The 26,705-nt window shown below is 44.1% G+C and overlaps 1 protein-coding gene across 1 annotated transcript in view; it reads right to left on the bottom strand.

Moving 5' to 3' along the window:
* Positions 1–25,305, bottom strand: part of LOC126981637 (cell death abnormality protein 1-like) — an 83,494-nt gene extending 58,189 nt beyond the window's left edge. Inside the window, exons 1-12 of the mRNA XM_050833074.1 lie at positions 25,128–25,305; positions 22,980–23,112; positions 21,269–22,294; positions 20,253–20,372; positions 19,464–19,607; positions 17,305–17,433; positions 17,018–17,149; positions 16,579–16,710; positions 16,236–16,367; positions 15,827–15,958; positions 1,818–1,949; positions 1,407–1,538 (exon numbers count right to left, since the gene is read on the bottom strand). Of these exons, the coding sequence (XP_050689031.1) occupies positions 1,407–1,538; positions 1,818–1,949; positions 15,827–15,958; positions 16,236–16,367; positions 16,579–16,710; positions 17,018–17,149; positions 17,305–17,433; positions 19,464–19,607; positions 20,253–20,372; positions 21,269–22,294; positions 22,980–23,112; positions 25,128–25,187 (2,404 nt within the window). The 5' untranslated portion in view covers positions 25,188–25,305. The remainder of the gene's footprint in view (positions 1–1,406; positions 1,539–1,817; positions 1,950–15,826; positions 15,959–16,235; positions 16,368–16,578; positions 16,711–17,017; positions 17,150–17,304; positions 17,434–19,463; positions 19,608–20,252; positions 20,373–21,268; positions 22,295–22,979; positions 23,113–25,127) is intronic.
* Between the last annotated feature and the right edge of the window lie 1,400 nt (positions 25,306–26,705).

Below are 26,705 nucleotides of genomic sequence, written 5' to 3'. Positions count from 1 at the left end.
ACGTCCTGATCACGAGTTGGACTCGAAATCGCCAGCAAGTACCCTCCGACATGAGCAAGCATACTCATTATAGTCGATCTATGGGTGCTCCCAGGACCTCACACACCATACACCCCATCCCCCTTGCTCCAGGGAGGACAGTAACCACTCCTAGTCAACGGAAAGAATCCGGCCTGAATGGGGCTCGAACCGCCGTCGGTCTGATCGTAAAGCCTTGCAGCACAGTACTCTAACCAACTGAGCTACCGAAGCAGTGTGTGTGTGTGTGTGTGTGTGTGTGTGTGTGTGTGTGTGTGTGTGTGTGTGTTAAATCTGAATAATAATCTCATTTTCTCCATTTGATGAATGTAAAATAAAGGAATGCATATAAATAAAGAAAACAACTATTGATGCAGTGCAGATTTGCAAATAAATATATTTCAGAATATCAACAAAGCTTTACAGGCAGAAGAAAACAATACGATAAATAAATACAAAATAAAATAAACAACAAACTCAGCAAGGTGCAGAGTATGTAATAAGACTAATCAAAGTATCAAACAACATACGCCTTAAATAAAATACACTCCCATACAAACAACGGAGAAAACAAGGAGGGGATGCAGACTACAGCTGATCCGTCCTTAAGATACAATACTCCGCCATAGATTCCTTTTTTTCTCTTTTTTACTTTTGTACTTCTAAAATAAATCCATGTGTCTCGTCCGCTTCTCGTTCCTGCCACGGCACATCAGGACCCTGCTGTGCCACACTCTGTTCCCCTCCTCACCACACTCCTGACTTTTAAGTAGTGGTGGTAGTAGTGGTGGTGGTGGTGGTAGTCGTGGTGGTGGTGGTACTTGTGGTAGTGGTGCTAGTAGAGGTAGTGGTGGGGGTTGTGGTGGTGGTTGTGGTGGTGGTGGTTGGTGCTGGGGTAGTGGTAGTGGTTGTTGGAGTGGGGGTGGTGGTGGTGGTTGTTGGTGCGGCTGTTGTGGTAGTGGTGGGTGCTACGGTTGTGGTGGTGGTGGCGGGTGCTGTGGTGGTGGTGGTGGGTGCTGTGGTGGTGGTGGGTGCTGTGGTGGTGGTGGTGACGGGTGCTGTGGTGGTGGTGGGTGCTGCGGTTGTGGTGGTTGTTGTCTCATCTGTTTGAAAGAAAATTACATTATAAGAAAAAAATAGAATCAGCTGTGAAAGAAACACTGACCTCATCAATCACTGCTTTACCAGCCTCTAAAATATACCTACTCTTCTATCTTCCTTAGCTGCAGGTCTTTTACAGTTTTACATTATATATTATAACAAAGAACAAGTGTATTGGCATTTTTCTAAAGAGGGTACACTTCCTAGCCTACCCTCCTTCTTTGAGTTTGCCCCTGAACTGCCTCCCTTACTGTAAAAAGAAAACACTAGAGACTAGGAACACTTACCGATGCAACACACACAGTCCTCGCCGTCACACACTTTCTCAATGACCCAGCCGTTGCATGCTGCCTTCTTGCCCTGACACTGGCCCTTGATCTTCATACACTCCACTGACTGTTCACACACTGGCTCCTCATCTGTGGGGTCACGTGAGGCCAAGGAGGTGGTGGTAGGATAGGGGGGGTGCAGGGAGGGGTGGTGGAGGTTAGTTGTGGTTCTGGCTCCTTGTTTCGTTATTTTTTTCTTTTTTTATCAATTCTGTGTCTGAGAGCATACTTTAATATTTCATTCACTCTGACCTGTATTGTTTTAATGAATCTTTGTGTGTATGGCTATATTGCTGCTCAAAGATCTAATGAAAAACTGTATAAGTATTGTTCTAAAGAAGGCAACACAGTATTCTGAGCAACACTTACGGATGCAACACACGCAGTTTTCACCCTCGCACACTTTGTCGATGGCCCAGCCGTGGCACTCGCTGTCCTTGTCCTGGCACTTGCCGTGGATCTTCTCACACTCCATGGACTGTTCGCACACCACCTGCTCATCTGTGGGGGGGAGGCAAAGGTGGCGGTGGTGGTGGTAAAAGTGGTGATGGTGGTGGGATGTGAAGGTGGTGGTGGTGGTGGTGGTGGTGGTTTGTATGTTGCTGCTCAAAGACCTCAGAAGAAACTGTATTTGAAACCAATTCGATCTTAAATGTATCTGTAACTGTAGTATTTTATCTCTACGAAAGGCAACACTGTAGAGTCAGACAACACTTACCGATGCAACACACACAGTCATCACCGGTGCACATGTTGTCAATGGCCCAACCATCGCACTCGCTTGACCTGCTCTGGCAAACGCCCTTGATCTTCTCACACTCATCTGCTTGATCGCACACCACCTGCTCATCTGTGGGTGGTGGTGGTGGTGGTGATGGCAAGGGGGATATAAATGTTTCTGGCTCCCTATTTTTTTTTCCCTTTTTTCATCAGTTCTCTGCCTCCTATCTATACCTTGTTTGTATGTTCAAATCTATCTAATTTTGTGTGTCCTCATCTATCCACTTTTGTATGTTACTGCTCAAAGATCTAGCAAGAAAATGTATTTGAAACTGTAATTTGACCTTAGCTGAATCTTTAACTGTATTTGCTTTCTAAGAACTGCAACACCAGAAACTTAGTCACACTTACTGATGCAACAAACACAATTATCTCCGGCGCACTTCTCCTCAATGATCCAACCAGCACATTCGCTATCCTTGCTCTGACACTGGCCCTCAACCTTGGTGCATTCCTCGGATGGCTCGCACACCTCGGGTTCCTCTGTGGGAGTGAGACAAAGGTGATGGTTGTAGTGGTGGTGGTGAGGGTAAGGGGAGGGGGAGGTTATGGTGTAGAGTTGTAATTAGGTAACACTAAAAGCAACACTGAATACCTACAACACTCCAATATTAACTCACAGTCTGTATTTCATTATGGCGTGTTTTGTGTGTTACTGTCCAGTGTTACAAGAAAGAGGTGCATTGTGCTGTTGTTGTTCAAAGAGAGGTAACTGGGAAAAACAATAAGCAACACTCCTTTATGAACTTCCAAAAGATATCTTACAGTCTATCTTTTAGTGTTGCGTGCTTTTTTGTGTGTTACTGTCCGGTGTTAGAAGAGGTGCATTGTGCTGTTGTTGTTCAAAGAGAGGTAACAGGGAAAAACAACAAGCAACACTCCTTTATGAACTCCCAAAAGATATCTTACAGTCTATCTTTTAGTGTTGCGTGCTTTTTTTGTGTGTTACTGTCCGGTGTTTAAACAAAGAAGTGCATTTGAATGTTTCTATGGGAAGGAAAACAGGAAGAAACACAATATCTATACATATCAACTAGTTTGTCTTCTTGTGTTGCGAGTGCTGTAGAAAGCTGTCCAATATTATAAGAAAGAATAGAGTCAGCACTGTGTTGCAAAGGAGGAAACACTAACCATATGAATCACAACACTATCCACTTCTGAAATATTATCTTTGCAAGTCTTATAAAGTTCAGTTAGTTCTGTATCACAACAAAGAAGAAGTGTGTGTTTATCAGTCTCAGGAAGGCAACACAACCACAAGCAACACTCACCAATGCCAATGCAACACACGCAGTTCTTGCCCTTGCAGGCCTCTTCGGAGATCGAGCCGCTGCAAGTCTTCTTCTTGTTCTGGCATTTTCCACTGAGTTTCGCGCATTCGTCGCTCTGCTGGCAATTCTTCTTCTCTGCGGGTGTGAGGTGAAGGTTGCGGGGTTGATGGGGTGAACTGGTCCTGGCTCCTTTATTTTCGTTTTTCCATTTTTTAAAGTTTTTTGAGTCATTTTTTGTGTCTCATTTCTATGCGCTGTCTATTCTTCTTTTTGTCTGTCCTTTCTAGCTTTCTGTATTTTTAACGTTTTTAGTCATTTCTATTTTCTTATTATTTGATACATCTTTTTTTGCTGTTCTTTCTCAGCCTTGTCTAGTTTTCTGCCTTTCTATCCATTTTTGTGTCATTTCTATTATGTAACTCTTGCTTTTCTCTTATCTATCCTTCTTTTTGTCTGTTATTCCTCAGCCTTGTCTAGTTTTCTGCCTTTCTATCCATTTTTGTGTCATTTATATTATGTAACTCTTGCTTTTCTCTTATCTATCCTTCTTTTTGTCTGTTATTCCTCAGCCTTGTCTAGTTTGAATTGTCTGGCTTCAAGATGCTGTTTACCGATACAATACAAGGTACCGCTGGACCTTGGAACCTGCCCTTGCCAACCCAACCTCACGACACTATGAGGATGAGACAGGTTTAAAGATGTTGTTTACCGAAATAATACGAGGCACCGTTGAGCTTTGGAGTTTGGAACCTGCCCTTGCCAACCAAGCCTCACGCCATTATGAGAGAATGAGACTGGTAAAAAGTGTCAGGCTTGAAGATACTGTTTACCGAAATAGTACGAGGTAGCCATTCTCTTCGTAACTCATCTTTGCGTGCCATAAATGAACAAGAAGGTGTCTGTACTCACTGTAGCAGAATGAGACTGGTAAAAAGTGTCAGGCTTGTAGATACTGTTTACCGAAATAGGACGAGGTAGCCATTCTCTTCGTAACTCATCTTTGCGTGCCATAAATGAACAAGAAGGTGTCTGTACTCACTGTAGCAGCAGACGCAGTTCTTGCCCTTGCATCCCTTCTTGCTGGTCTTGCCCTTGCAGCGCTTGTGTTCGGGCTGGCACTTGCCCTTCTTCTTCTTGCACGCCTTCTGGATCTTGCACTTGTTCTTCTTCTTCTTGGTCTTGGCTGCGGGAGGGAAGGTACGGATCAGGAACCAAATGTACCCACTCACTCTTGGCTCCCACAACCACTATTTGGCCACAAGGGCTGTTAGTCGGGTTCTCGTGGATGTTTTCACGTTCATGGCACAGGAGCCTTGTCAAACTATCTCCACAGTCTTCCCATTTTGTCAAGTCACCTTCGGCGTGGCTGGCGGGAGTGGCGGATATGCCACATCATCGCCGCCACCCTCTCTCTCCCTCATATTGCTTACAGTTAACTGCTTCTAAATAAGTTATAAGCACTCTGTATACATTTAATTATATATAACCTTACAATTCTACAAGAGATTCGTTTTCTGGGGACAAAAGAATGAGTTTGTATACATCCCTACACGGTGTGGCAGGGCGGCTCGTGGAAAGTTATCAAGCAGTTGCCGTCACCGCGCCGCCCACACCGCGCCGCGCAGCCAAGCCAAGCCTCCTAGACTATTACCTCGTGGCTGGCGTGCAAAAGGCCAAAACAAGAGAATTTATGATCGAAAAATACGTTGAGAGAGAGAGAGAGAGAGAGAGAGAGAGAGAGAGAGAGAGAGAGAGAGAGAGAGAGAGAGAGAGAGTGTGACGTGGCAGAAGAGCGGCCAAAGTGACGATAAAATGGAAATACTATAGGCTCTTAAAACTAGCCATGGATAAACCCACAACGTCTAACAAAGCCTTCACCAATGTGGGTGTGTAAGCCCCCAAAGGTCTGAGAATATATGGGCCCAGGAAAGAAGGATGTCCAGGAAAGGAAGATGTCTGGTTTAATGTTATATCTTGCAGGAGCAGAAGCAGAACAGGCAGAAGAAGAACAACCAGATGGAGAGCAGCCAGCAGCAGGAGCCGCAGAAGGTGAAGCAGCAGCAGCAGGAGAAGGAGCAGGTCGCCAGATTAGGGCAGCAGAGGAAGAAGAACAAGAAGATGATGAGGAAGAGTTCGACGAAGAAGAATATGAAGACGAGGCAACCAAGCAACAAGGCTCATAAAACTACCCAAGGAAAAACAAACACAACCTCTACGAAAGCCTTATCCAGTGTGGGAGTGCGAGCCCAGAGAGTTTGGGAACGCGGGTCTGACTTACGGGCGCAGCAGACGCATCCTTCAGTATCGCAGGCCCCGTCAATGATCTGGCCCTTGCAGTTGTCCCACGGAGACTGGCACACACCATTGGCCTTCTTGCACTTCTTCCCCAGACGACACGCTGATGAAAGGAAGGACGAGGAAAGGGTGAAAAAGGTATACTCAAGAAAATGGAGAAGATATCAATCCTTGTCCGAATTTCTCAACCATCCTTTATCCTTATATAAAAAAAAATCATAATATTAAAATTGAATAAAGAAAATAAGATAGTCAACCCTCATCTCACGTTCTTTCTCTTCCATTTTCTTTTTTTATATTCAGAAACTCAAAAAAAGTAAAACAATAAAGAAAATGGGAACGTTGTCAACCCTCATCCCACTTTCTTTCTCTTCCGTTTTCTTTGTTTACTTACATTGGCCCTTGGATTCAGTCTCCCCTTCGGCGGTGGCCCTGTTCTCCGTGCCCTTGTTCTTGCTCACTTTGTTCTTCTTGTTGTTCTTCGTCTTATTCTTCTTGTTCTTCTCATTCTTGTTTGTCTTGTTCTTCTTCGTCTTATTCTTCTTGTTCTTCTTCTCGTTCTTGTTCTTCTTCACCTTCCTCTGCGTCAAGCTATCCAATATTTCTTCTCCATTCTTGTTTACTCTTCTTAACACTATTTGGCTTGCCTCTCCTTCCAATGGGAACTCTTCTTCCTCTTCCTCTTCTTCTACATCTTCTTCGGCATCTTCATCTTCTTCCTCGTCTTCATATTCTTCTTCGTCGAACTCTTCCTCATCATCATCTTGTCCTTCTTCCTCTGCTGCCCTAATGTGGCGACCTGCTCCTTCTCCTGCTGCTGCTGCTTCGCCTTCTGCGGCTCCTGCTGCTGGCTGCTCTCCATCTGGTTGTTCTCCTGCCTGTTCTCCTGCCTGTTCTGCTTCTGCTCCTACTTCCCCTGCTGGCTCTTCTGCTCCTGCTTCCCTGCTGGCTGTTCTGCTCCTGCTTCCCTGCTGGCTGTTCTGCTCCTGCTTCCCCTGCTGGCTGTTCTGCTCCTGCTTCCCCTGCTGGCTGTTCTGCTCCTGCTTCCCCTGCTGGCTGTTCTGCTCCTGCTTCCCCTGTTGGCTGTTCTGCTCCTGCTTCCCCTGTTGGCTGTTCTGCTCCTGCTTCCCCTGCTGGCTGTTCTGCTCCTGCTTCCCCTGCTGGCTGTTCTGCTCCTGCTTCCCCTGTTGGCTGTTCTGCTCCTGCTTCCCCTGCTGGCTGTTCTGCTCCTGCTTCCCCTGCTGGCTGTTCTGCTCCTGCTTCCCCTGCTGGCTGTTCTGCTCCTGCTTCGTCTCCCGCCGCCACCTGCGCACCTGTCTGCTCACCTGCTGCCTCTCCACCTGCCTCACCACCTGTCGCACCAACCCCCGCAGCGCATGGTTGAGTGGCAACGGCGGCGTCTTGGGCTGGGCGAGACAAGGACGGGGGGAGAACAGGAGATGTGGTTACAAAGAGAAAAGGAAAATGATTGAGAAAAAGGGCAAGAACAATAGAAAGAAAAGTATTGGAGGAAAAAGAAGGAAGGTCGTGGTTAGAAAGAGAAGAGAACAAAGATGAGAGAAAATAATTGTAAGAGGAATAGAAAGAGAAGGAACAATGGGGAGGGGTTAATAACAAGACATCATAGTTGGAAAGAGAAAAGGAAACAAAAGGTAAAGGAAAGAAGGTAAGAGAAATGGAAAGAGAAAGAAAGGGGGGAAAGTATAGCGAGGTCGTGGTATAGAAAGCGAAAAGGAAGAGGATAAATAAAAAAATAAGAGAAATAAAATAAGAAGAAACGAGGGGAAAAGTAGAAAAATCGTGATTTAGAAAGAGAAAAGGAAAAAAAGATATAGGAAAAAAAGAAAAGAAAAATAGGAAGAGAAGAAACGAGGGAAGAAACAGAAGAAGGGAGAGGAGGAGGAGGGAGAAATAGAGGAGGAGGAGGAAAAAAGAATACTCTGAGGTAAAAACAAAACAAAAAGAGGCAAAGGAAATATTGAGAAAACAAAAGAAATATCGTGAATCAGGGAGTTAATGAGACGTCAACAGGTGTGAGGGACAGGTATCGTAAGGTCGGTTGTGTACTCACCTGGAGGCAGGCAGCAGATCTTCTTATGGCTTCGGCAGTGCGCGGTCAAGTCTTGGGTGCCAAGGCACTTCTCGTCCAACTTATTATATTTGACGCACCGACCCTTGAGTTCCTCGCAGGTCTTCTTCTGAGCCTGACGAAGGGAGAGAGTATCATTAGTGAAGAAAAGGAAAGAGAAGACAAGAAAAAAAAAGATAAAAACGAAGGAGACGATGAAGGGGGCGGCGAAGGGGGAGACGAAGGGGGCGGCGAAGGGGGAGACGAAGGGGGAGACGAAGGGGGCGGCGAAGGGGGAGACGAAGGGGGAGACGAAGGGGGAGAATAGTATTGGTGGAGAAAAGGAAAAGGAAGAGAAGAAAAAAGAAAGACGAAGGGGGTGACGAAGGGGAGGAGAATATTATAAGAGACGAAAAGGAAAGAGAAGGAAAAAGATAAAGAAAACAAAGAGAAATAGAAAGAGAAGGAACAGAGGAAGAGGAAGACCGTGGTTATGAGGAGGAGGAGGAGGAGGAAGAAGGAGAAAAGGAGAAGAGAGAGATGAGGAAATAAAATGAAGAGAGGTAAGACAAAGAGAGGAGGAGAAGGAGATGAAGGGAAGTAAAGGATGGAGAGAAGAGAAAAATAAGATAAAGAGAGAAGCAACAACTGAAAAAAGTACAAACAAAAACTCTTGACAAAAAACAAGACAGGAAAAATATAAGCAGGAAATAAACAAGATAAAAAAGAAAGAAAAACATGAGATGGAGGTAAAAACTGAAAAATACAACTCATAAACACTGAGCAGAAGTAAAGAATAAGAAATAAAGAAAACCAAACAATATTTCCAGAATCGTGTGGCCGTCGCAGCGGGCGTCGGTGCCGTCACCGCCAGAATTAGAATTTTCTCTTAACTTCCCTGGGCAGGGGAGTGACTTAGCGATTTTTCAACACAAACTTGCAAAGATAATTTTGCACTCACTGCCATAGCAATGTAAAGCATTATTAAAGGCATGTCCATATAACATGTGTATAAATATTGGGCGTGATGAGGGTGTTTTATCATGTTATAAGATTAAATCCTCCTTACGTAAATAGTTATTCTGCAAGTAAATGTGGCCGGTGCTCAATAGCAAAGGACTTCCGGTGTTATCGTCAACTCAGGCTTGAAAAACGATAGTGTCGCAGAACCTTTGCTATATTGCCAAAATTTTGTTGCAAAATAATAATTTATGTAATGAGAGTATCACTAATAAACAAATAGTACGAAAAAGAAAAAAAAAATAATAAAATAAAAGAAAAAATAACACCATAATCCAGGTAGCTAAGTTTTTCAAGCCTTCCAGTACCCGAGGTGTGCAGCTCACTAATTAACCCTCCTTAAGTCCGTGTCACGCGAACATTTTTCCGGCATCCTTTGGTATTTTCATGCCACTGATGCCGGTACGTGCATCTTTTGGCAGCAAAAGGGGATATGCGCATAATCGCCACCAGTGCGGGCGTCTTTGTTAACATATTGGAGCAGACGACGCCACACACACACACACACACACACACACACACACACACCACCGAACGCACGACACGTGTCTTGTAACTTTCAGTGAAATACAGAGAAATGACTAGGTAATGTTGGCTGGCCAAGAGATGTTGTAGCATCTCTGTGATATGGCAAGAGAAAACAAGTACCTCTGGGACACCAATGACTCTCATGTTGCTGTTCTGGTTTTCTATTGGAGGTGCTACACGCCTCAACAGTTCCCGGTTGTTCAGCCGCATAAAGTCACGAAGGGTCTCCGGATATTCTAGGCTCAATTTCCTGACAAGTTCGTAGTAGGCAATATGCTCTCGGTGTTTCTTCTTGGAAGCCAAAAGGACTCGTTTCTTCTTCGAAGCCAAGAGGAGTCCAGGGACGTTTTCTTGACAAAGAATGTGCCAAAACACACAAATTGAGGCCAACCGCAGCAAAACGATGCCGGAGGAAGATGCTCGTAGACGGATCGACCGTGTGACTACACGTGCACGTTTTGCTGCCGCTACGGGCATCACTTGGTGGCACGATGCCAGAAAGCATCGCTTGTGTGCCACGGCCTTTACCTGTGTGGAGGCTGCGGCCAGGACCACGAGGGTGAAGGTAAGGTACAGGTAACCCCTCATGCTGAAGGACGGGAGGAGGAGGAGGAGGAGGAAGGAGACTTCACTGGGTGGAGGTGTGAGTGAATGTGCTGAGGGTGTGCTGGTGAGGGCTTTTATACACCCTTACACCCCCTCTCTAGGTTTCTCAGGGGGGTATCGGGGGGATGGGGGGGTCAAAACACACCTGTATGCCTTGATCACAGGTGTGGAAGGTGAGCAAGAGGAGGAGGAAGAGGAGGACAAGAGGATGCTCTGAAAGGTGAACAAAAAAGTTACATAAGAGGAAGAGAAAGAGAAGGGAAAGAAGGGAAAAGAAGATGTTAAAAAAAATATGATTACTGAAGAGATGCTGAGGAAGAGAATAATAGATGGAGAGGAAAAAGAAGAGGAAAGAGGATATAGAAAAGGAAGGGAGAGGAAAGAGGAGCAGGAGAATGAGAGACGGAGAGAGAGAGAGAGAGAGAGAGAGAGAGAGAGAGAGAGAGAGAGAGAGAGAGAGAGAGAGAGAGAGAGAGAGAGAGAGAGAGAGAATTATATATTTACCCTATGATGTGTCTCAGCTATTTTTACCTTTGTGGTCATTCGTATTTCTTTCTTCTCTTCCTTTCCTTTCTTTTCCGCCATCTTTTCCATCGTGCCTTTCCCTTATCTTCCTTTCTTTTCTTTCTTTCATATCCCGTTCTCTTTTTTCCTTTCCTTCTCTTCTTCCTCCCCTACTCTTTGTCTTTTTCTTTATCTCACCTGTCGTCTTTATTTCCTTTCCTTCTTTCTTCTTCTCTTTCTTTCCAAGCTTTTCTTTTTCGACTTTTCCCTTCCCTTCCTTTCATTATCTTTCTTTTTCTTACCCATCTAATTTTTCCTTTCTTTACTTTTCCTTCCAAATGTCTTGCCTTCAGTTCCCTTTCCTTGCTGTCCCACCCATTCCCTTCCCTTCCTTTTCCTTACCTTTCCTTTGCTTTCTTTGTCCTCCCTTTTCTGTCAATCACTTTGCTTCTTTTATTGTCCCATCCTTTCCCTTCCTTTAACATTAGTATTTTTCCCTTTCTGTTCGTTCTCCTTTTATCTTCCCTTTCTCTTCTTTCCCTTCACCAATTTCCTTTCCATTCCTTTCTCTTCCATTGCCTTACTTTCTTCTAACTTTTCAGTCTTCCTCTCATTAATTTTCCTTTGCTCTCATTTACTTTACTTTCATTTATTTTCCTTTCCAGTCCATTTTTCTCCTCCCTCTACCTTCCCATTTCTTCATCATCCCTTATTTTTCCTTTCCTTCAACCGTAATACGCCGGAAGCAATGTTATACTTGTGTGATTCGATGACAAGACCCCACCTCGAGTATGCGGTACAGCTCAGGCCCCCTAATTACAGGACGGACATTGAATTACTGGAGAGAGTTCAGCGACGCGCTACGAAAATAATTCCGCCCTTGAGAGAGACGAACTCAGATGACTCAAACTAGCCCTTACGCTTAACGCTTATTGAGCTCTTGCAAGGGGAATCTTAAAGTACCTGAAGAAGTTTCTTAACGTCGTCGACCATTCCAAGTTCACCACCACCCCGCCCCCCTCACGTGACAAAACCGTCAGTGTCCCAACATCACCTCCCACCTCACAGCCACCCTTCCCCTCAGGCGCTGCCCCCTCCCCTTCGCCCCCCACCCCTTCATCACCTTTCTGCTGGCACGAAGGCTCCTGTAGGCCCTCCACCTTCAATTTCGTCACCCTCACCTTGTTCATCTTCATCATCACTTTCACCTCATTTGTTTATATCGCTCGACGCCACGATGCTTTACTACATCGAGAACAATTATCAGTGTTTTTTTATGACACACACACACACACACACACACACACACACACACACACACACACACACACACTAAAGGTCCTGGCAGTATCCAGAGATAGAGTATAAGGAGCTTGCTCAGGTTGGGAGGTACTTTCTGGCAATTGCGAGCCAAGTTCATGATCAGCCTGTGTGAATTATATATATATATATATATATATATATATATATATATATATATATATATATATATATATATATATATATATATATATATATACACACACACACACACACACACACACACACACCGCTCCGTAACTCAGTGGTAAAGCTCTGTTCTGCCAGGCTTCACGGTCTGGCAGGCGGAGGTTCAAGTCCCACTCAGGCCAGGGATTTTCCCACTCATAAGAAGCGGTTGTTGTCCCCCTTGAGCAAGGGGAATGGGGTGTGTGAAGGTCCCGGCAGTACACAGAGACAGACTAATGAGCCTTGCTCTAATCGGAAGGGTAGGCCACTTGTGGGCAATGACGAGTTCAGCTCATGATCAGGCCGTGGGTGAATCACACACACACAGACAGACGCACGCGAGCCACGGGAAACATCTCAACCTATCACGAAAAGAATGAAAACACACATACAAAAAGAGAGCTGATCAAAGAAGCAACACCCCAACAGCAGTATACACCTCTTGCTTTACCATTAGTACTACCAAAAAAAGGAAAAGGGTTGCTAAGGCATGTTAACCCTCTCGCGCACTTTCTCGCCAATTTGCAATAGTGTGAATGGGAAATTCTTTTTTATTTTGAAATACTTATATTCACGCCAATAGCGTCATTATCTCGTTGAACGCGATTCCTCAGCCTCACTCAAATGAACTATTAGCCATCCGCTCCACTGGCGTGGCTCTGACCGCGAGGCAAAAACAAACGCAGTTTCCGTCATACCGGCGTACCAGTCAGACGCTTCCTCTCACTGCTGTGAGCTTTGAACCCTTCGCGCTCCGCGTCGCGGCCATGCGGCTATCTCATGGTGCTAACTGGCGTATCGGAAATCTGAAGGAAGAATAGGAATCCTTGGAAAATTCTAATATCACTTTATTCTGCGTCCATAAATGGACGTATAAATTGTTGTTTTGTATTTTTTTGTCATGAAAATCTACAACTAATAACGAAGCCAATGTTAGATTATTTATGAGGATGAGTGCAGTCTTTGTGGGTGAAAAGTGACTGAGAAACAAAATGCTTTGGCGTACGGATAAACTCCCTGTAGCCGGCCAGAGAAAGGATTCTACAGACATGGAAAAAGAAAACTTATTGAAACCTATGGTGCACGAGAGGAGAGGGTTAAGTGAAACTCGCAGAAAAAGGGTTGGTTTGGAATGTTAAGTGAAACATGCAAAGTAAATACCGCAGAGTTCCACACTTGGGTGAACGGGAGACCTGCGGTAGTTAGTTACATTAGTGGCTTGAATATGCGGCTTTAACACGATACGAGGTAGTTTTATGGGGTTGTTCACTCTTCTTGGGTGAGTTTCTCATGTCATGAGGAGAAAACTATGGGAAACATATGAGAGCTGAAGTTGTTAATGTTATAATAGGAAATATAGTGGGTATCACGGACCTAAGCAACGTCAATATAAGAATATATGCATAGAAGATACAGATGATTAAACCAGGTGTGTACAGACAAATTAATAGGTAAGTAGATAGATATCGATGAAAAACAAAGGAATAGAAAAAGTAATGAAATATAAGAGTAAAACTTTAAATACATAAAAAACATATATGAACTGGTAGATATAAAGACAGATGGATAAGTAGATAAATATAAAGATATATGAACTGACAGCAGATAAAAATAATGGCGGTGGCCCAGTGGTCAGTGCGGGTGTGGTGAGCCCGTGGACCAAGGTTCGAATCCCACAGAAACACGCTGATTTTTCAAGCCATCACCGCGTGGCGAAAGATTACCCACATGCTGCCCAGACCTCAGTCAAGCGTAACTGAGAGAGAGGAGGAGGAAAGGGGTAAGAGGGTGGAAGATGGAAGGCGAGGTAGATGAAGGGTGGTGGAGGGGGTAGGAGGGAGGAAAATGGAGAGGAGGGAGGCAATGGGGGTAGGAGGGGAGGGAGATGGTAGGAGGGATAGAGGAAGGGAGACGAAGGGGAAGGAGGGGAGGAGATGGTAGGAGGATAGAGGAAGGGAGACGAAGGGGGAAGGAGGGAGGAGATGGTAGGAGGGATAGAGGAAGGGAGACGAAGGGGGAAGGAGGGGAGGGAGATGGTAGGAGGGATAGAGGAAGGGAGACGAAGGGGGAAGGAGGGGAGGGAGATGGTAGGAGGGATAGAGGAAGGGGGAAGGAGGGGAGGGAGATGGTAGGAGGGATAGAGGAAGGGAGACGAAGGGGGAAGGAGGGGAGGGAGATGGTAGGAGGGATAGAGGAAGGGCGAAGGAGGGGAGGGAGATGGTAGGAGGGATAGAGGAAGGTAGACGAAGGGGGAAGGAGGGGAGGGAGATGGTAGGAGGGATAGAGGAAGGGAGACGAAGGGGGAAGGAGGGGAGGGAGATGGTAGGAGGGATAATGGGAGGAAGCCGAAGGAGATGAGATTAAAGGAGTAAAACAGTAATAAACTACTCAGCACTGCCTGTGTAGTTCACCACGACTTGATCACGAGTTGGACTCGAAATCGCCAGCAAGTACCTTCCCGACATGAGCAAGCATACTCATTATAGTCGATCTATGGGTGCTCCCAGGACCTCACACACCATACACCCCATCCCCCTTGTTCCAGGGGGAACAGTAACCACTCCTAGTCAACGGAAAGAATCCGGCCTGAATGGGGCTCGAACCGCCGTTGGTCTGACCGTAAAGCCTTGCAGCACAGTACTCTAACCAATTGAGCTACCGGAGCAGTGTGTGTGTGTGTGTGTGTGTGTGTGTGTGTGTGTGTGTGTGTGTGTGTGTGTGTGTGTTAAATCTGAATAATAATCTCATTTTCTCCATTTGATGAATGTAAAATAAAGGAATGCATATAAATAAAGAAAACAACTATTGATGCAGTGCAGATTTGCAAATAAATATATTTCAGAATATCAACAAAGCTTTACAGGCAGAAGAAAACAATACGATAAATAAATACAAAATAAAATAACCAACAAACTCAGCAAGGTGCAGAGTATGTAATAAGACTAATCAAAGTATCAAACAACATACGCCTTAAATAAAATACACTCCCATACAAACAACGGAGAAAACAAGGAGGGGATGCAGACTACAGCTGATCCGTCCTTAAGATACAATACTCCGCCATAGATTCCTTTTTTTCTCTTTTTACTTTTGTACTTCTAAAATAAATCCATGTGTCTCGTCCGCTTCTCGTTCCTGCCACGGCACATCAGGACCCTGCTGTGCCACACTCTGTTCCCCTCCTCACCACACTCCTGACTTTTAAGTAGTGGTGGTAGTAGTGGTGGTGGTGGTGGTGGTGGTAGTCGTGGTGGTGGTGGTACTTGTGGTAGTGGTGCTAGTAGAGGTAGTGGTGGGGGTTGTGGTGGTGGTTGTGGTGGTGGTGGTTGGTGCTGGGGTAGTGGTAGTGGTTGTAGTAGTGGTGGTGGTGGTTGTTGGTGCGGCTGTTGTGGTAGTGGTGGGTGCTACGGTTGTGGTGGTGGTGGCGGGTGCTGTGGTGGTGGTGGTGGGTGCTGTGGTGGTGGTGCTGTGGTGGTGGTGACGGGTGCTGTGGTGGTGGTGGTGGGTGCTGCGGTTGTGGTGGTTGTTGTCTCATCTGTTTGAAAGAAAATTACATTATAAGAAAAAAATAGAATCAGCTGTGAAAGAAACACTGACCTCATCAATCACTGCTTTACCAGCCTCTAAAATATACCTACTCTTCTATCTTCCTTAGCTGCAGGTCTTTTACAGTTTTACATTATATATTATAACAAAGAACAAGTGTATTGGCATTTTTCTAAAGAGGGTACACTTCTAGCCTACCCTCCTTCTTTGAGTTTGCCCTGAACTGCCTCCCTTACTGTAAAAAGAAAACACTAGAGACTAGGAACACTTACCGATGCAACACACACAGTCCTCGCCGTCACACACTTTCTCAATGACCCAGCCGTTGCATGCTGCCTTCTTGCCCTGACACTGGCCCTTGATCTTCATACACTCCACTGACTGTTCACACACTGGCTCCTCATCTGTGGGGTCACGTGAGGCAAGGAGGTGGTGGTAGGATAGGGGGGGTGCAGGGAGGGGTGGTGGAGGTTAGTTGTGGTTCTGGCTCCTTGTTTCGTTATTTTTTTCTTTTTTATCAATTCTGTGTCTGAGAGCATACTTTAATATTTCATTCACTCTGACCTGTATTGTTTTAATGAATCTTTGTGTGTATGGCTATATTGCTGCTCAAAGATCTAATGAAAAACTGTATAAGTATTGTTCTAAAGAAGGCAACACAGTATTCTGAGCAACACTTACGGATGCAACACACGCAGTTTTCACCCTCGCACACTTTGTCGATGGCCCAGCCGTGGCACTCGCTGTCCTTGTCCTGGCACTTGCCGTGGATCTTCTCACACTCCATGGACTGTTCGCACACCACCTGCTCATCTGTGGGTGGGAGGCAAAGGTGGCGGTGGTGGTGGTAAAAGTGGTGATGGTGGTGGGATGTGAAGGTGGTGGTGGTGGTGGTGGTTTGTATGTTGCTGCTCAAAGGCCTCAGGAGAAACTGTATTTGAAACCAATTCGATCTTAAATGTATCTGTGACTGTAGTATTTTATCTCTACGAAAGGCAACACTGTAGAGTCAGACAACACTTACCGATGCAACACACACAGTCATCACCGGTGCACATGTTGTCAATGGCCCAACCATCGCACTTGCTTGACCTGCTCTGGCAAACGCCCTTGATCTTCTCACACTCATCTGCTTGATCGCACACCACCTGCTCATCTGTAGGCGGGAGACAGGGTGGTGGTGGTGGTGATAAGGAGGATGCAAATGATACTGGCTACATATTTTATCATCTCTTCCTTTTTTCATCAGTTCTCTGTTTCTATCTATCTAGTTTGTATGTTTTATTTTATTTAGTTTTGTATGCCCTCATCTATCCAGTTTTGTTTTTCCTAACCTATCTAATATAGAATGTTACTGCTGAGAAACCTAGCAAAAAACTGTATTTGAAACTGTAATCTGATCTAAGCTGAATCTTCAACTGTATTTGACTCCAAGACAACATCGTAAACGCAGCGATACTTACCGATACAACACACACAGTTGTCTCCAGTGCACTTCTCCTCAATGGCCCAACCAGCACATTCGCTATCCTTGCTCTGACACTGGCCCTCAACCTTGGTGCACTCCTCTGACTGGTCGCACACCTCGGGTTCATCTGTGGGATTGAGACCAAGGTGGTGGTGAGGGTAAGGGTATGTTATTGTGCAAAGAGAGGTAACTTGGCAACACTAAAAGCAATACTGGATATCTACAACACTCCATTATTACTCAGTCTATATTTCAACACTGCATGTTTTGAGCAACACTCACCGATGCAACACACGCAGTTCTTGCCCTTGCACGCGTCCTCAGAGGTCCAGCCGCTGCACGTCTTCTTCTTGTTCTGGCATTTTCCGGTGAGCTTGGCGCATTCGTCGCTCTGCCTGCACTTCTTCTTCTCTGTGGGTGTGAGGTGAAGGTGGTGGTGGTGGTGCAAACTGTGGTCCTGGCTCCTTTGTTTTTTTATTTCCTTTCATTCTATTATTCCTCTCATTTTATTAGTTTTTCAAGCGTGCCTTTTTGTGTGCTTTATTTCTATTCACTGCTTTTCTGTTTCATTTTTTCTTTCCTTTTTATTAGTTTTACAAGTGTGTGCATCTGTTTGAGTGTGTTGTTTCTATTCACTAGTTGTTTTGCTTGCTATTTCACTATTTTTCATCTGTCTATTCTTTGTTATCCTTAGCTGTCATTCTCTCTATTTCTCTTTTCTGCTTTCTAGTCCTTGTTTCTCTGGCTGTCAGTTTCTCTCTCTCTTTCTCGTAATGTGTTTTTTTTCCTACATATAATTATCCTTTCTTCCTTGTCTTATTTTCTGAGTTTTGTCTACGTAGTTTTCTGCTTGTCTAATTTTTTTTTATTCATTTATATTTTCTAATTGTATTTGGATTTTCACTTATCTATCTTTCTTTTTGTCCGTCTTTCTTAGCCCTGTCTAGTTTCCTGTTCTATTTTCCATTCTGAATTTATCCTTCTATCCTTTCTGCATTTTCTCAGTCTTTTCTAGTTTCCTGTTCTATTCTTCATTCTTTATTCATTGTTCTATCATTTCTGTCCTTTCTCAGCCATGTCTAGCTTTCTGCTCTCCATTCTCTATTTATCCTTCCTTCCTATGAGCTATTTCTTTTAGGTTCCTTCTTCCTATTCGGTGGTGCTGGAAGTCCTTCCTTTAATTGACTAATATAGGAAAGGGGTATCCATTGCTGCGTTTTGAAGGAGTCTGCTCAATCACTGTTTCTGGCACAAGTCAAAGTTATTTTCTAATTATTTCCCCCCTCCCCCCCTCAATCATTTTGCACTACATATATGCATGGGTTAAGATTTCCTATATGCCCCTTTCATATCGCGTTTCCTACCTCACCAAATGCTCTTCTGTTGTCATATATGTCTTCTACTAATATTCAAACCATGGATTCAACAGCTTCAGAATGACAAAATATACACTATGAGACAAGGAAGAATGGTCAAGATGTAGTGTGAGACCGACTCAATACTAACATATGACATACACTCACCCTGGCGCTGTAGGAGAATGAGACTGGTAAAAAGTGTCAGGCTTGAAGATACTGTTTACCGAAATAGTACGAGGTAGCCATTCTCTTCGTAACTCATCTTTGCGTGCCATAAATGAACAAGAAGGTGTCTGTACTCACTGTAGCAGAATGAGACTGGTAAAAAGTGTCAGGCTTGTAGATACTGTTTACTGAAATAGGACGAGGTAGCCATTCTCTTCGTAACTCATCTTTGCGTGCCATAAATGAACAAGAAGGTGTCTGTACTCACTGTAGCAGAATGAGACTGGTAAAAAGTGTCAGGCTTGTAGATACTGTTTACCGAAATAGGACGAGGTAGCCATTCTCTTCGTAACTCATCTTTGCGTGCCATAAATGAACAAGAAGGTGTCTGTACTCCCTGTAGAAGAATGACATTGGTAAAAAGTGTCAGGCTTGTAGATACTGTTTACCGAAATAGGACGAGGTAGCCATTCTCTTCGTAACTCATCTTTGCGTGCCATAAATGAACAAGAAGGTGTCTGTACTCACTGTAGGAGAATGAGACTGGTAAAAAGTGTCAGGCTTGAAGATACTGTTTACCGAAATAAAACGAGGTAGCCATTCTCTTCGTAACTCATCTTTGCGTGCCATAAATGAACAAGAAGGTGTCTGTACTCACTGTAGGAGAATGAGACTGGTAAAAAGTGTCAGGCTTGTAGATACTGTTTACCGAAATAGTACGAGGTAGCCATTCTCTTCGTAACTCATCTTTGTGTGCCATAAATGAACAAGAAGGTGTCTGTACTCACTGTAGGAGAATGAGACTGGTAAAAAGTGTCAGGCTTGTAGATACTGTTTACCGAAATAGTACGAGGTAGCCATTCTCTTCGTAACTCATCTTTGCGTGCCATAAATGAACAAGAAGGTGTCTGTACTCACTGTAGCAGCAGACGCAGTTCTTGCCCTTGCATCCCTTCTTGCTGGTCTTGCCCTTGCAGCGCTTGTGTTCGGGCTGGCACTTGCCCTTCTTCTTCTTGCACGCCTTCTGGATCTTGCACTTGTTCTTCTTCTTCTTGGTCTTGGCTGCGGGAGGGAAGGTACGGATCAGGAACCAAATGTACCCACTCACTCTTGGCTCCCACAACCACTATTTGGCCACAAGGGCTGTTAGTCGGGTTCTCGTGGATGTTTTCACGTTCATGGCACAGGAGCCTTGTCAAACTATCTCCACAGTCTTCCCATTTTGTCAAGTCACCTTCGGCGTGGCTGGCGGGAGTGGCGGATATGCCACATCATCGCCGCCACCCTCTCTCTCCCTCATACTGCTTACAGTTAACTGCTTCTAAATAAGTTATAAACACTCTGTATACATTTAATTATATACAACCATACAATTCTACAAAAGATTCGCTTTCTGAGGACAAAACAACGAGTCATTTAGTCATTTAGCGGCTATTGTAGGGTGACGGTCACACCGCTCACACCGCGCCGGTCAGCCAGGCCAAGCCACCTAGACTATTACCTCGAGGGTGGTGTGTGGACTCAAAACAAGAGAATTAATCATCGAAAAATACGTTGAGAGAGAGAGAGAGAGAGAGAGAGAGAGAGAGAGAGAGAGAGAGAGAGAGAGAGAGAGAGAGGGAGCGTGGCAGCCAACCAACGCCTACCAAAGCCTTATCCAATAGGAGTGTGAGCCTCGAAATGTTTAGGAACGCGGGTCTGACTTACGGGCGCAGCAGACGCATCCTTCAGTATCGCAGGCCCCGTCAATGATCTGGCCCTTGCAGTTGTCCCACGGAGACTGGCACACACCATTGGCCTTCTTGCACTTCTTGCCCAGACGACACGCTGATGAAAGGAAGGACGAGGAGAGGGTGAAAGGTGTGATTTGGGGAGGATAATGAAGGGGTGATGGTGAAAGGAAGGACGAGGAGAGGGTGAAAGGTGTGATTTGGGGAGGATAATGAAGGGGTGATGGTGAAAGGAAGGACGAGGAGAGGGTGAAAGGTGTGAATTGGGGAGGATAATGAAGGGGTGATGGTGAAAGGAAGGACGAGGAGAGGGTGAAAGGTGTGATTTGGGGAGGATAATGATGGGGTGATGGTGAAAGGAAGGACGAGGAGAGGGTGAAAGGCGTGATTTGGGGAGGATAATGAAGGGGTGATGGTGAAAGGAAGGACGAGGAGAGGGTGAAAGGTGTGATTTGGGGAGGTTAATGAAGGGGTGATGGTGAAAGGAAGGGCGAGGAGAGGGTGAAAGGTGTGATTTGGGGAGGATAATGAAGGGGCGATGGTGAAAGTGATGATGATAGTGGATAACAACCAACTTTGTATTATTAAAAAATGTTATCGAGTGTATTAGATTATTAAAAAGGCGTGATTTGGGGAAACTAGTGAAAGGTGATGGTGATGATGATGATAGGGAAGATAATAACCAACTTTATATTCAGTAACACTCTTGAGAAAATGGAAGATTAATAATTTGACAAAAAATGGGAAAGTTGTCAACCCTTCTCCCACTTTCTTTACCTTTCATTCTCTTTCTATCTTTATCTTCAAAAATGCTCTCTAAAAAAAAAAAATGAAAATGGAAAAGATGTCAGCCCTCACCCCGCTTTCTTCACCTCCCGTTTTCTTTCTTTACTTATATTCAGAAACTCATGAGTGTAAATAGAATAAAGAAAATGGGAACGGTGTCAACCCTCATCCCACTTTCTTTGCTTTCCGTTTTCTTTGTTTACTTACGTTGGCCCTTGGATTCAGTCTCCCCTTCGGCAGTGGCCCTGTTCTCCGAGTCCTTCACTTTCTCTACCTTGTTCATGCTCACTTTGTTCTTCTTCTTGTTCTCCGTTTTCTTCACTTTCTCTACCTTGTTCATGCTCACTTTGTTCTTCTTGTTCTCCGTTTTCTTCACTTTCTCTACCTTGTTCATGCTCACTTTGTTCTTCTTGTTGTTCTCCTTCTTGTTCGTCTTGTTCTTCTCATTCTTGTTCGTCTTGTTCTTCTCGTTCTTGTTCGTCTTGTTCTTGTTCGTCTTATTCTTCTTGTTATTCTTCTCGTTCTTGTTCGCCTTGTTCTTCTCGTTCTTGTTCGTCTCGTTCTTGTTCGTCTTATTCTTCTTGTTCTTCTCGTTCTTGTTTGTCTTGTTCTTCTTGTTCTTGTTCTTGTTCACCTTCCTCTGTGTCAAGCCGTCCACTATGTCTTCTCCATTCTTGTCCACACTTCTCACCACAATTTCGTTTGCCTCTTCTTCCAGTGGGAACTCTTCTTCTTCTTCTTCTTCCTCTTCTTCTAATTCTCCTTCTTCTTCGTATCCCTCGGTGTCTTCGTCTTCTTCCTCATCTTCATATTCTTCGTCGACCCCTTCCTCGTCTTCATATTCTTCTTCGTCATACTCTTCCTTATCTTCATACTTTTCATCATCATATTCTTCTTCGTCATACTCTTCCTCATCTTCAAACTCTTCATCACCATCTTCTTGTTCTTCTTCCTCTGCTGCTCTAATGTGGCGACCTGCTCCTTCTCCTGCTGCTGCTGCTTCACCTTCTGCGGCTCCTGCTGCTGGCTGCTCTCCATCTGCTTGTTCTCCTGCCTGTTCTCCAGCCTGTTCTGCTTCTGCTCCTGCTTCCCCTGCTGGCTGTTCTGCTCCTGCTTCGTCTCCCGCCGCCACCTGCGCACCTGTCTGCTCACCTGCTGCCTCTCCACCTGCCTCACCACCTGTCGCACCAGCCCCCGCAGTGCATGGTTGAGTGGCAACGGCGGCGTCTTGGGCTGGGCGAGACAAGGACGGGGGGAGAACAGGAGATGTGGTTACAAAGAGAAAAGGAAAATGATTGAGAAAAAAGGTAAGAACAATAGAAAGAAAAGTATTGGAGGAAAAAGAAGGAAGGTCGTGATTAGAAAGAGAAGAGAAGAAAGATGAGAGAAAATAATAGTAAGAGGAATAGAAAGAGAAGGAACGATGGGGAAGGGTGAAAAACAATTAAGATACACGTATCATAATTAGAAAGAGAAAAGGAAACAAAAGGTGAAAGAAGATGAGAGAAAAGGAAAGAGAAAGAATGGGGGAAAAGTAGAAAGATCGCGGTATAGAAAGCGAAAAGGAAAATAATTTAAAAGATATGTAAGAGAAATAAAAAAAAAGAAAGAACGGGGGAAAAAGTTTGAAGATCGTCATTTTGAAGGAAAAGGAAAAATAGGTATAGGAAAAAAAGATAAGAAAAGTAGGAAAAGAAGAAACGGGGGAAGAAACAAAAGGAGGAAGCGGAGGAGGAGGGAAAAATAGAGGAGGGGGAAAAAAGAATACTCTGTGAGAAAAAACAAAACAAAAAGAGGCTAAGGAAATAATGAGAAAACAAAAGAAAGAAACAAACAAAAGAAATATCGTGAATCATGGAGTTAATGAGACGTCAACAGGTGTGAGGGACAGGTATCGTAAGGTTGGTTGTGTACTCACCTGGAGGCAGGCAGCAGATCTTCTTACGGCTTCGGCAGTGCGCGGTCAAGTCTTGGGTGCCAAGGCACTGCTCGTCCAACTTATCATATTTGATGCACTGACCCTTGAGTTCCCCGCAGGTCTTCCTCTGAGCCTGACGAAGGGAGAGAGTATCATTAGTGAAGAAAAGGAAAGAGAAGACAAGAAAAAATATATAAAAACGAAGGGGACGACGAAGGGGGCGGCGAAGAGGGCAACGAAGGGGGCGGCGAAGGGGGAGACGAAGGGGGAGAATATTATTATAGTCGGTTCCACCAGACCTGCGGACTTGGCATCATTGCTTGGGTGATGGTGCTGCGCGCTCATTGGCCAATTCATAACTTGTTCTAACGCGCATAAAATTGACTTTGTATTCCTACCTAAACCCGTTTTGAGTTGTAAGGTAACCGATTGCACCGATAAAACCTAATGCAGTAATATCTTTATTGATAAGTATGTGCCTTTTGAGCTATTATAAATAAATATGAAACAACGATCATAACAAAACTAAGTCGGAGCTGCACGTACATGGACAATGCCCAACGGCTGAAGCGACTGCTAAAGCTAGCCTTTTTTTATTATTTTTACCACTACAAATTGCTAGGCTACAGTCTACACAATGTCATTCGTTAATATTAACTCATTTACTGTAAGATTTCTTGGTTTATTTTCAGGCCTGGCTTAGTCATAATGTGTAGTGATGCCACGGAGTCCAACGTAAACATTGGCCCAAGGCAAGAAATTTCCCTTTTCTTTCATCGTCCGTCCGATCATTAATCCTGAAATATGTTTCTATTATGTGTGGGTAATAAACTAATAAATAGCCATAACGAGGAGCGATTATAAGAATAACTACATTTAAATACCAATAGTGATTTTAATAAGAGGTAACAGAGCGCGAGAGAGAGTAAGCTATGTCACTCCAAACGAAATTGTCGCAGCTTAAGGGGGTATTGTTGAACGCTTCCTCCTCCACATCAACTATTTCCAAAGGCCAAAAAAGGAAATCACTCAGGTTCTATTGATTTGTTTTTAGGTTCAAGGTAAAGAAGAAGGGTCAAACTACCACCAGGGTCATAAAACTACCCCTGGAAAGGATCAAAACTCCTAAAAAGCCTTATGAACTATGTAAGGTTGGGCACGGAAATGTTTAAGAATATGGCAATCGGATCTGGTATACGACAGCCAGTGAGCGACGATGCCAAGCCCGCGAGTCCTCCCCTGAAGGAAAATCTCCGCCAGCTCTTGAGGAACCGACTCTAGTGATTGATTGATTGATAGTTTATTGTTGCAAGTAAACAACAAAGGAGAAGGGAGGAGCATGCCATCCCAACCCCCAGGCAGGACAGAGTGTGATTATACAACTAAGGATACATGTGGAAGTAGCACCAGGAAACTAAAAAGATACAATGGTAGGGGACAATAGTGGAGAAAAGGAAGAGAAGAGAAGAAAAAATATAAAGAAAACAAAGAAGAAAGAAAGAAAAGGAACAGGAGACCGTGGTTAGAAGGAGGAGGAGGGGGAGGAGGAGGAGAAGGAGGAGGAGAATGGAGATGAAGGAAGGGAATAAGAGTGGAGGGAAGAAAATAGGAAAGGAAGGAAGGGAAAAAGATGATTATTAAGGGAACTAACCCAGAAAATATTAAGGCATACGATAAATGAATAAATAAAAAATGAAGAGAAGTATTTTTTTCAGGAAACAAAGACCAAATAAACCTAATAAAAGAATAAATAAATAAATAAAATAAACAAACTTATTTAAAGGATACAGAACCAAGAGTTACTAACACACAAAAAAAAATCTAAATCAAAATAATGAATAAAGAATGAGGAAAAGGCAAACCAAACGATATTTGTAACATTAAAAATTGAATTCAAACAAAAGAAAATCAAAACAAAAAAAGGAAATAAAAAGAAAACAGAAAGTAATCATTAAACAGAGCAGAGCATAAACATTCAGCAAAAGAAACAAACAGGAAAAGATAATAATATACCTAATGAGGGTAACACTAATAAACGAAGCAAAAAAAAAAAAAGTAATTAAAATATCTAAGAAAACACAAATATCCAGGTAGGTATCCCAACCCTCTCAGCAGCCCAGGTGTGTCCCTCACTAATTAACCCTTTACCTGCGTGGAGGCTGCGGCCAGGACCAGGAGGGCGAAGGTAAGGTACAGGTAACCCCTCATGTTGAAGGAGGGGGGAAGAGGAGGAGGAGGAGGAAGGAGAAGGACTTGATCTATCAGCGGTAACAACAACAGGAGGAGGAAGAGAAGGAGGAGGAGACTTTGGTTGGGTGGAGGTGTGGGTGAATATGCTGAGGGTGTGCTGGTGTGTGCTTATATACATCTCCTACACCCCCTTTCTAGGCCTCTAAAGGTAGGGCAGGTGTGGGGAGGGTGAGGGGGTGGTAGTCGAAACACACCTGTATGCCTTGATCACAGGTGTGGGAGTCGAGGAAGAATAGGAAGAAGGTGAAAAAAATACCAACACAGGAGGAGGAGGAGGAGGAGAAGGAGAGATGAGAAGTGAATGAAGGGTAAAAGAAGATAGGAGAAGAAGAGGGAGACAAAACAAGAGGAAAAGGACAATTGAATGAAGAGGTGACAAATAGCTACACAGCGGTAAGAGGAAGATGAAAGGAATAGATGAGATGTGAATGAAGGGTAAAAGAAGATAGGAGAAGAAGAGGGAGACAAAACAAGAGGAAAAGGACAATTGAATGAAGAGGTGACAAATAGCTACACAGAGGTAAGAGGAAGATGAAAGGAATAGATGAGATGTGAATGAAGGGTAAAAGAAGATAGGAGAAGAAGAGGGAGAGATAAAACAAGAGGAGGAGGAGGAAGAGGAAAAGGACAATTGGATAAAGAGGTGATAGATAGCTACACAGGAGTAAGAGGAAGAGGAAAGGGATAGATGAGATGTGAATGAAGAGTAAAAGAAGATAGGAGAAGAAGAGGGAGATAAAACAAGAGAAAGAGGAAGATGATTGAAGGGACGGGAAAAGAAGGGAAGCAGAGATGATTCAAGGGAAGGGAAAAGAAGGGAAGCAGAGATGATTCAAGGGAAGGGAAAAGAAGGGAAGCAGAGATGATATAAGGGAAGGGAAGTGAAGGGAAGCAGAGATGATTGAAGGGAAGAGAAAAGAAGGAAAGCAAAGATGATTCAAGGAGAAAAATGGAGAGATAAAAAAAGAGAAGAGGAAGAGATAAAACATAATGAGATGAAGAGATATGAAAAAAAAAATGAAGTTAATTACACAGAAGGAAGAGGAAGAAAGCAACAGATGAACAGGAAAAAGAAAGGGGAAGAGAAGATAGGATGAGAAAGGAGAGAAACAGGAAGAAATGAAGAAACAAGAAGACGAAGAGGAAAAAAAAAATAAGGTCACACACGGAAGGAAGGAAGAGGATCAGGAGGGGAGAAGAAAGAAGATAAAAGGAGGAGGAGGAGGAGGAGGAGGATATAGGAGGAAAAAGAGGAATAGAGAGAGAGAGAGAGAGAGAGAGAGAGAGAGAGGGGGGGTTAATATAATATAGGCCTATTCATTTAGCCTACGATGTGACCTATTTTTCTATTTTAACTGCGTGGTCATTCCTACTTCTCTTCTCTTTCCATCCTTTCTCTTTCTTTTTTATGTTTTCTTTATTTTTCCTATCGTTTTTTTTCCTTTTCTCCCTTTCCCATTCTTTTCTTCCTACCAA

The sequence above is a fragment of the Eriocheir sinensis genome, chromosome 49, assembly GCF_024679095.1.
Source record: "Eriocheir sinensis breed Jianghai 21 chromosome 49, ASM2467909v1, whole genome shotgun sequence".
NCBI classification, from domain to species: domain Eukaryota; kingdom Metazoa; phylum Arthropoda; class Malacostraca; order Decapoda; family Varunidae; genus Eriocheir; species Eriocheir sinensis.
This window is presented reverse-complemented; position numbering and strand designations above follow the sequence as displayed.